The sequence below is a fragment of the Clytia hemisphaerica genome, unplaced genomic scaffold (assembly GCF_902728285.1).
Source record: "Clytia hemisphaerica strain Z4C2 unplaced genomic scaffold, Clytia hemisphaerica genome assembly, whole genome shotgun sequence".
NCBI classification, from domain to species: Eukaryota; Metazoa; Cnidaria; class Hydrozoa; order Leptothecata; family Clytiidae; genus Clytia; species Clytia hemisphaerica.
Window position 1 is genome coordinate 770,430 of NW_027104274.1, and position 11,063 is coordinate 781,492.

The 11,063-nt window shown below is 35.9% G+C and overlaps 2 protein-coding genes across 2 annotated transcripts; one reads left to right on the forward strand and one right to left on the reverse strand.

The window, feature by feature from the left end:
• The first annotated feature begins 3,628 nt into the window (after positions 1-3,628).
• On the forward strand, positions 3,629-9,063 carry LOC136816801 (glycine receptor subunit alpha-2-like). Its single transcript, XM_067073128.1, has 7 exons — positions 3,629-3,727; positions 4,178-4,248; positions 4,587-4,816; positions 6,382-6,464; positions 6,980-7,111; positions 7,620-8,023; positions 8,800-9,063. The coding sequence occupies exons 2-7, from the start codon at positions 4,222-4,224 to the stop codon at positions 9,061-9,063; spliced, it is 1,140 nt and encodes a 379-aa protein (XP_066929229.1). The 5' UTR covers positions 3,629-3,727; positions 4,178-4,221.
• A 755-nt stretch (positions 9,064-9,818) lies between these two features.
• Positions 9,819-11,063, reverse strand: LOC136816802 (innexin inx3-like). The gene has a single exon (XM_067073129.1). The coding sequence runs from the start codon at positions 11,061-11,063 to the stop codon at positions 9,819-9,821; it is 1,245 nt and encodes a 414-aa protein (XP_066929230.1).

Below are 11,063 nucleotides of genomic sequence, written 5' to 3' on the forward strand. Positions count from 1 at the left end.
CGTGCTGGTCCCCTTTTTTTAACATACAGCAAGTAATATAATATTCAAACGACTGCATTCTAAAAAAGAGCAGTTAATTTTTTGCATTTTGTTGGCCTTGGTGGTGTTGTAGGTTGTTGTTGCGCAAATCATATTCTCTACACGTTTTTTTTTTTTATTAGAACCTAGTTTATAAGAACATATAGGCTGAAATTCGTCGAAAATTAAGAACATCTTAAGAACATGCCCAGCCTCAGTTTGGAAAAAAATGACAAGAAACTACAGTTTTTTCCTCTTTTTAAGCATTTTTAACCGAATTTAGGGGTGGATCTTCAAAAGTCGAGAGTCAAACATTGTCCAAATTTTGCCAAATTTAAGTGCTCTTTATTTTAAATCATATTGTCGATTTAGAGTAGTCTGAAAAATTAAGAACGCATTTAAGAACATTTTAGGCTGAAAATTGCTAAAAAAATAAGCACATCCAGGCTCAGCCAAATTTTAGGTGTTCTAATAAAAAAAAAACGTGTATCGTGTATACTTTTACTTGACCATCATTTTAACACAAACTGCACTTCAAACAATTATTGCAATAATTTATCTCTATACTACCTTACTCAAATCTTTTCATAATGTTTTCGGCAGATATTGATGTCTCAGCATGATTATGACACCCGTTTGCGATTTCGTAAAATTCAAAATGTAAGCATTTTCTCTCTAATTCGTAAAATTGTAATGGCAAATTAGCCGCTAATTAATATTCTTATTAATTATTATACATTTTTCAGACATCAAGGTTCATCATATTTTCATGATAATTGACACTGTAGAAATCTTTTATATCATCAGGGATAGTGAATCAATCTTCGAGTCTCCATGCACAAGAATCCACACCATCATCGGACGGAGTATTCCTGGTGTCGTTGAAGCTGAAGCTTTTTTTTATTTGTCCATGACGCATGAGTTTCGACTGACGCAACTTCTTTAAGCTGAAGCATTTGAATTTTCTTTGAGACAACAAGTAAAGATGGGGGACAAACCTTAGGACAAGCTATTTCAAACCAAATGACAAAGGAGGATAATCTAGCATGGTTTATGATATGCATTCACTGTCAAAGCCAGCTTTATCGAATTCCTGTTCTGTGACTATGATTGGGAAATCCTTTCAAAAAGCTAACTGAGAAGATATTTTCCAATTTTATAATAATAAACTTTGAATCGAGCAAGCCTTACATCAATTTTATGATCTTCTCTTACACTAGTGAACTCAAATTTTTCCTTGGTAAATTTGATTGGTCGGTATGCAATGACAAAACATTATGCTCGGTTTGAAGGGGGTTATGGTACAGTTATGAAGACAGTTATGTAAATCGAAATTCCTAAGCATCACCACGTTGAATTTCGGATCTTCCAGGAAGGAAGATCATCAGAAGGAAGGTGACTGAGAAAGCTGAGTCGATACAAGGGAGTTCAAATGATTACGCTTGATTCTTGATACTATCCCACCAAATGCAATGCCGTTTTTATGAAACACTTTCTTCACAGTTTGAGTAATGAGGATCAATGTAGGATTGCATCAAAGTCGAGAAATCCCTACATCGCAACTCTCCCTGATTTTGATGGCAAAGTGACGATTATATCCTTGCTGAGCCAGAAGTATCGAATCAATTGCTAAGAATTCGAAGGCTTTGTCGATTGATGTGTTAATGGCGGAGTAATTGGTGTTAGAGAGCGTGACCAGGATCAAAGGGAAGCGATCTTTGAAACTTCTGGATAGAAGATTGATAGTCCATGCCAATAACCAGTGGTGGTCTTCTAGGAATCACAACCAGTTCGATAAAGTAAACACTAATACAACCCTATCTCATTGACCCGTTGGAATAAAAAAATCACCAGCTGACTATGAAAGAAAGAAATTAGATTACACCGGGTCCACTTTTGAGACCCTTGAAGGTTCTCTGGAATACACCCTCTTCTCACAGACTCGGTAGGGATTTTTTTAGCCATTTGATTTTCCCATATTTTGTATTGCTGGGGGGTTTGAATTTAATCTTTTGGAGCCAGAAGTGGGGATGGAAAGAATAGTACAATATTTTGCAGTGAGAATGTGCTTATCTGATTATTTTGCGGAGACAAAAATCTGAATATGATTTTCCACTGGAGATGATATTTTTGCAATTTTTTTCCTGAGGGAACCCAGCTGGCACACAACGTTGTTTCAACTTTCACCTAACGTTAAAAGGACGTTGTGAACGTTATATAAACGTTGAAACAACGTTGTGTGCCAGCTGGGAAGGTGTCCTAGTTGGACTGTGAGAGAGTGGTGTTAGAATAACAACTTTTCCTAGATTTACACCAGGACAGGGATAAAACTTTTAACATTTAAGCCAGGAAATTAGGAATAGATAGTATATATGCCTTGTGGATATGGATTGTACCTGCGAGTTTTCCAGGAATATTGGATAAATAATAAAAAAGAAGTTTTGATATAAGGGCTCCTCAGGGCGGTGTGCAAATTTTGTCTGGTAAAGCCCATTTTTTATTCATAAGGTTATAATTTCATTAGAATTGGAAAAAGGAACGCAAAAAGGAACGAAGAAAGGGCTTTAAACGATATAAATTTGATTGAAAAAAATGTTCGTCAAAAGGGTGAAAAAAATTAAATTGAGCGAAAGAAACACATTGATTTGTTAAACACTGGGAACATTTACATCTGATTTATTTGAATTCAAAAGAAATCACCAATTTTTTTCATCCATCCAATTTCTGAAACTATCAACTGTACTAACGAATTTTTATCCCCTATACGAAAAATTTCTTTGATAAAAAATTTTCTGATAAGAAAGCAAAAGAGAAAACAATTGAAGTTATAGTGAAAAATGTATGAAATCCCTGAAATGTTTTGAGCTGACTAAAACAAAATAAGCCAAATAATTTACTGAGAGTTTATGAGCAGAGTAAAAATTTTGGAGTTATATATGCATCTATGGATGAAAATGAAGATTGGATTTTTATACCTCTGGATGAACATGTGCTGGTATGTGCCAAACTCCTACCCAGTCCCCAGTTCACAGTTCTTTCAGCATTTACGATTTTACCGCCTTGTAGTCCAGAGTGGGTAGGAGTCAGTAAGAAAATTTACATTTTTAACTGACAGAGGGTCCAATAGGAGTGAGACAGGGGTGAGTCGTCACCAATCCCTCCTATTTTTTCATCCTTTTTGCATATCTTGAAAGTTCGATTATGCATATTAAATGTGCGATTCAACTATGTTGCTTTTCAAAATGACACCGTCAATTAACTTAAGTTCCATCTTTGCAAAACTAAGAATCGAAATGGTGCCTGCTACCTGGGATTCCAGTAAACTTAGTTACGCAAGTCATGTCATCAGTCTATTAAAAAGTCTTTATTGGATGAAAGAGACAGGGTACAAACATTTTACCTTAATGATAAATCACAGAGAAATTCTTCAATTACAGAGGACACATCGTAATAAAGGGCCGCTTCATAGTATGTGTCTTGGCAGAATCTTTTTTGAAAAGGGCTTACTAGAAAAGGGAAATATAATCATCCTTACTGTTTCATTGAAGAAGCACTGATATAACAAATAACCGCGTTCATCAGAGGGATGAATTCTTATATTACAGGATTTCTCTTGTAAATGGAGTTGATGAATCGGAGCTTTCACCGATACTCAATAAAATTTTGGATCCATTGATTTATGAAAAAAGTTCAATCCCAATCAAGGACGGTAAGAATCTCATCGTAATCAATAAAGTACCTTATCTATGTTTTATGTAGATGTATTTCTACAATCCAAATTTCCCAAGAGATTTCAACCTGTGCTTTCAAATCAGGCTTCAGTAACCTGAGATCAGATTGTGATTGTTTTCTGCACACCACGCTGAAGCTCTAAAGAGATGTGTGAAAACATAACAATCTGACGAATATGCTATCTCAAAATCGTAAGGACCGCATTCATCTAAAAGAACTGGGAATGACAACAAAGTTGCGTGATTGTGTTTATGAATAGGGCGCCGTATCAGTAAAATTTAGTTTTTGACTTTTAGATCGATACATAACACCCAGATATGAGATTCCCATATTCCAAATGGACAAAAAACGTCAAAATAAGGTCCATGTAGAGCGTTAAAAGAATTTATCAGTTACAATATATTAAAATCGTAAAAATTTTATTTAGATCAAAAGCCGATCCAAGCGACAGTGAGCATTTTCACTAACGATATGATACCACGTGAAAATCTCGATATGGTATGTGTCTGCTTATTTTTTGTTTAGTTTTCTACGTTACTTGTTATATATGACTGTTATGGCCTTCATCCAATTTTCTTGGTGATTGTCTTATGATTAAGTTTCACAGCTTTTGCAGCAATTTGACCGACTGAGGTAAAGTAATCGAATGATTCTGTTAACGGACAACCAAAACAGATTCTCCAGCTTAGACAGTAGAGCAGACAAGATCTACTCATGCATTTTCTTTCAATTTTTGATCTGATCCTGATTTCTTACGTGCTAGCGTTAAGACTTACGTATGTTCTATAGTCGTTGGATATACTTAGAAAATCTTAAATATTTTCTCAATTTTTCAGCATTTTACATACGATTTCTTCTTTACAATCGAATGGAATGATTACCGTTTGAAATATAACCTATCAAGCTCCAATGATACTGTTTTACCTTTCGATTACACCATTTTGAAAGACATCTGGGCACCGAATCTCTACTTCGCACAAACGAAAGACGGACTTGTACCAGACTTTCCACAGCCGAATGTCATGGTCACGATCACTAAGGACGGTGATGTGCGGTTGAATTATAAGTAAGTAAGCGGTTAGACTTTCATTAAAGTTTATAATGAATATATATAAAAATATTCTTAATTTTTCGTTTTTATCAGTTTGAGTTATTTATATATCAATTATCAATACTTTTCTTTTTCTAAAGTGACAGATATTACATATCTTCACTATATATATATATATTTCTAGGCAATTCGATCTGCCTAGCCAGGGTGCAGTATGCAGTGCTGACGAGTCCTAATAAGGACGAAATGCATATGCTGCTCTGCCACCCAAATCTTCTGAAAAAGAAGATAGTTGGACAGAAATTCTTTGAATTCCTTCACATATATATATATGTATATAAACACGTGGAAAGTCACTATGCCAGTCACAAGTCTGGGACTTCGGGTTTTGTTTTGTTTATGTATGTTTTCCGAAGGCGACTGAGTGTGGGCCCTTAAACACGTGGAAAGTCACTATGCCAGTCACAAGTCTGGGACTTCGGGTTTTGTTTTGTTTATGTATCCTTTTTTTTTTTTTTTTTTTTTTTTTTTTTAATTTATTTGATGTGTTTGCTTTTGTATTTGTCCCCATTTTGTATGTATTTTGATGAACTTACGGAAGTGTGTTTATCAAAAAAGTTTTTTGCAATTCATTGTTTCTCCACTATTACTTTTCTTCTATCTTTATTTGGATTAGGTTTTTCTTTCACATACCACTACACGTTTTTTTTTTTTTAAGAAACTAGTTTTACCAAGCAGCCTCAATGTTTCTTAAGAAATCGGCCTTTTGAGCCTTAAATGTTTCTTACATGTTTCTAAACTTTTTGACATAATCAGCCTCATGGAAGGCTGGATTGCAAGGTTCTTAAGAAAAACCGATTTAAAAAATATTATTTTCTCATTCTCAGCCTCAGCATGTTTCTTAGATGTTTCTTAGTTTTTAGGCATTCTGAGCCTCATGTTTCTTAAAAGTGTGTTTCTTAAAAAAAAAAAAACGTGTATTTAAATTCCCTTTAACTTTTTGCTAAATTACCCTCTGTTTCGGAATGATTAAAAAATAAAAAATACCAAAAAAATCGTAAATACACACAATTAACAAAAATATTCTTAACTTTTTTCGTTTTTATCAGTTTGAGTTATTTATATATCAATACTTTTCTTTTTCTAAAATGACAGATATTACATATCTTCACTATATATATCAATATTATATAAAAAATATTGAAACTATGATCACTTTGATCATTGAGAAAAATAATGGAATGGGCTAGACTTATACCGAAGAGAAGGTGAACAGAGCAGAATTAGGGCACAAAGAATGAGTTTCATTTCAAAAAATATTCTAGATTGATTACTTGGTTGGATGAAAAATGATGTTATGTTAAACGGCGGGTACGCTTATAAGAGTACCAAGAATAATACCTTAGTCTCTTAAGTGATGGGCTGGGGAGTCTGGAATGAGCACTTGGGTTGGAAAAATTTCTCAAATACTAAATTGCCGGGTTTGGAAATGAGGAAGTTATGGAAATACTTTTTCACAATTAAATAAGCGAGGGATAAAGGGAGTATTTTCAATCCCAGACAATCAATTTATTTTTCAGGATAATATTGACGTTATTCTGTGCTATGGATTTGACGTTTTATCCGTTCGATATACAAAAGTGTAATTTGAATCTGGAATCGTGTAAGAATTTATTTTTTATAAATATGGTGTCAAAATCATCTCCAAACCTCACAGGTTTTGATAAAAACGAAGAATTACATACAGGGCGCATGTTTGATAATATGTCTGGTATCTACAGACAAGAGGGAAAGGAAAAATTGATAACATATCGCAACCTCGTCCCCGTGTATCCCAGGCTTTATTCATGTTACTGATTGACGCGTTCGAAAACCAGACAATGCCAGGGTATTATCTAGTGCTACCAGTAAGCATAAAAAAGCTGATAATACAGATCCCTATTTATTATATTAAAACTTGGGCCATTTACGGTGTAAAGAAGAATTTTTCCAAAAGCAATAAAATGTTTTGCAAGGTTTTTTAGTTACAAGTTTTACCATTTTTCAAAAGGGATGTCCGCACAACTTGAAGAATTATTTTTGTCCCAAAAAGGTCCTCCCCCCCCCCCAGAGTGGAAATAAAATGGAATGACCGATTTAAGTTGCATAAGCTTACTGGCTATCTTTTGTTGACATTAGATTCATATGGTTTGCATTTCCTGAACATCAGCTGGGGATACTTCATATATGACAAAGAAAGAGTGCGAACACAAGATTTTAATAAAGTTGAAATCAAAACTGATCAGACAGTCTCAACCTATCACACTATTGGTCAGTTCATACATTATCTATTTTTTGATTAATTAAATTTAGGTTTATTATCCTCAAATTCTAAATCTCACTTTGCAAAATGTTTGGCTCATAGATACCTCAAAATATCTCTCAAATTTCATTAAAAATGCCAACTTTGAGTTTTTGACTTTCTTCTGTTTCTACCATCTATTTGCTTACGTTCATAGATTAGTAAGATATGAAAAGCTGTTAATAATACACGTTTTTTTTATTATAAAGAACACGTTTATAAGGAACTCGATGCTGAAAATGGTCCAAAAAATAAGGAATTGTTAAGGAGCTGCTCAGGCTGAGAATAAGAAAACAAGTTTTAAGGAATCCAATTTTTGCGAATCCAAACTTAGCAGCTATGTAAATAAGGAACTCGATAAGGAACTTTGAAGCTGAAATTATCTGTAAAAATAAGGAGCTCCGGGCTCAGAGCAAAGTTAAGGTTCCTTATAAAAAAATGTGTATCCATCAATATCGATTCATCATGATTTTTCAGGTCAATGGAAAGGGTTAATAATCGAATTCACATTTTATCGAAACGCACCTTTGTATTTGATACGAGATTTTCTACCATGTACTCTAATAGTCATGCTATCTTGGGTCAATTTCTGGATCAACTTTCGAAGTACGCCTGCGCGGACCGCCCTCGGTATAACAACTGTATTGACAATCGTTACCATGACGAACAACGTCCGCAAAAATACGCCAAGTTCATCAGGGTTGTTTCGAAGTATAGACTTTTACATGTTGGTATGCAATATGTTTGTTTTTGCCGCTCTTGTTGAAGGGGCGTTAGTGGGAATGACCGCCCCTAATGAGAAATATGTGAAAAGTACTTTTAAGAATCAAGTCAAGAAGGTTCTGCGAAATACACGAAATAAAAGCAAGAAGCTGGATATGGTAAGTAGAATGGAATCTCTATAAATCGAATACCCACAGGGAACTGAAATTTGTTCGAGTTAAAGAAACTTGCTATGTCAAATGTTTCTACTTTGCAGGTATCAGAAGCTTGCGAGCTTTAAGGGACATTTGAAATATAGAGGGTCGATTTATAAAAATCCTACTGTACTTGTGTGTGAATTGAAGCACCGGGATGAAATCTTTCCAGAAATGTAGCCCTGTAAATTTGATCCATCTACTTCCATTTGTTCATCTAATTTATTTAAAATTTGCCCTAAACCCGATATTGGTGACGAAAGGTCTTTTAGAATGTTTTTAAAAGAAAGAGCTTTCTAGATATTGTTGTTCAAATCCTCTATTAAGAGATAGCCCGCGTTTTCTTAATCGTGGAGAGTGTGTCGTAACATTATTGCATTATCTAGCACCCAGATGCAAAAATTTTCATCCGACACGCTAAAGCTCTGGAGGTCGGAAAATTTTTCAACATCTGGAATGTTTACATTGCAGAATTTTGCAAGACCACGTCAAGAATTTTGCAGCGGGAGGTCTGGTAACCCAGCTCTCGTTTTTGGGGATCGGCTGGTCCAACCGAAATATTTATACCTTCCCGCACAGGAAGGCTGTTGAACCTGACTGGGGATGCGGCACATCAAAGGCTGACTATCATTTCTCTCCGATGGGAAATTGACCCGATCCTTTAGAGCTTTAACGTGGGCGGCTGCCAATCCACCATCGGAATATCAGATAAATGATTGCACTGCCCCTTGTCTCGTTAGGCGGATGTAGTGAAGAGGCGATTAAAAGAAGAGAGTGAAAAGGAGAAAGAAGAAGAAGAAGATGAAGAGAAAATCACATCCACAATCATCCAACGAGTTCGACCAATCACAACAGAGACATTCAAACTCGGTCCATTCCACTTTTACAAAGGAGAAATTCATATCATTGATCGCATTTGTCGATTTTTGTTTCCTTTTCTTTTTCTTATATTCAACTTTACCTTCTTCATTTTTCATATGTTGAAAGAGGAGAGTGTTTTGTAAATATAGTTCAATTAATCTAAAATCCAAAGCTGAATTCACCCTAATTGTTCTCAAACTATCACCAGTAAACCAATTCAATGGATAACTGACGACACCCTCCTTCTCACAGACCCACTGGGAACCCTTCCCACTGAAAAATTGTCCAAAATATCGTCCCCGGTGGGAAATTATCCTCTAATTTTTGTCTTCACTGATAGTAATCAAATAGACCAATCCTCACTGCAAAATATTATTCTATTTTTCCCATCCCCACTGAATATTCTGACTTGAGAACAAGAGAATTTAAATCCCCAGCCATAAGAAATATGGGAATACCATTCCACATCGAGTTTCAGTCCGTTAATTTTTTCCCCACTGGCTGAAAGAATCCTACTGGGTCTGTGAGAAGGGGGTGTCTGAAGTGGTTGGTGATAGAAATTGACCGTCAATCGAACATCCCCTTCTTTTTTTTTGGTTCGACTGACGGTCAATTTTTATCAACTTCCGTCTGAAGTGAAAGGGGAGGGCTTAAATGAGCAAACGGAAACAGGAATGTTTTTCTATTTTCTTAAATATCAGTTCTTCAATTTAGAACTTTAAGTTCAAAACCGATCTACAAATGCCTATATTGAATACTAAACAATCGAATAATATTTACAAGCGTCTCTAGAGTAAATTAAAGGAAGTAGTTGAAGTCTTTTGGTCTTTGATAAATGAATTTTCAGTTCCTTTAGTTCCTAACTTCTGTAGGAGTTCGATGAGAGAGTCATTGTTTTTCAAACAGGTTGCATTCTATGGTAAGGTTCACCGTTCAACTGTTGCAGCTTCATTGTAAAAGGTTCAGGGCCGCCATTGGGTTGGGGTGCCAACGCCTTATTAAACGCCTCACCATTATTTAGATTTGATTCATTCGAAAGATCACTTTCCATATCTTGATACAGAAGTGGGTCGATATCGCGAATGACTTCCAAATATTGATGTTCGCGTAGTGAAATATCGCGGCTTCGGTAGACTGGCGTTTGCGACATTTTGAGGACCCACAACCCTTTGGCGCAGTAATACACCTGTTGTGCGATACCGTAGATTGAGATGACGATGCTCGCCACGATGAGGAACCAGATGATCAGGAAACAATATTGGTATAAGATATTTTGAGATAACTCGCAAATAAACCGGTGCCGATTAATGAGCGTGTTTCTTATGTCACGTGACGATTCATCGATATCGCAGATTCCCATTGGTGGAAGAAGCTGGTCACTAGGCTTTGAGCGATGACGTTGTTGTAGATCATGGGCTACAGAGTTGGGTAGGCTATTCCAACGAAGGTACGAGAGACCATATTTGACGAATCGGCCGTTCATTGAGGAATCAATGAAGCTAAAGGCAAAGAAATTGACGCCAAGATATAAGATTTTGACCAAGAAAATGCCAGCAACCCGAACTCTCATTTCATTCTTAGAATTCATGTGTCGATCAAAATGACTGGATAGAATGCTCTCTTTGGAGTGTTTGCCTTCCTCAATGACTTCCCTTAGGGAGATAATATCTTTGTTGGCGAACCTATAAACCAGGTAGGGAATATAGTAGAGTAAAGCCAGAGATCCAACGAAGAAAGGATACCACTGGTACTGCAAATAGAACTCTTTTCTCATTGGGCGACAATTAGGATCCAGAGTTCCATATTTGGTAATAGTCGGACACAAGCTACCATCTTTATCGATTCCGTCCATGCTGAGATCTTTAGGGACGCCATGGTAACCAACATGTTTCCATTGGTTACTTAAATCAGGATAGACATAAAACCCCATGATCCAACACGCGCTTTGAACGAAAGCGCCATCGATTGCGGCATTTTCAGAGATCATGCATGTGATTTCATCTTGAAAGTAGTCGATCCCAATGACGAGGGCGATGATGAGGAATATTTTGCACATGATGAGGCGATTCCATTGGTCCGTCCAACTATCACATCGGAATCGTATTTTGAAAGATAAAATATCTTTCAAGTTTAACACATTCAT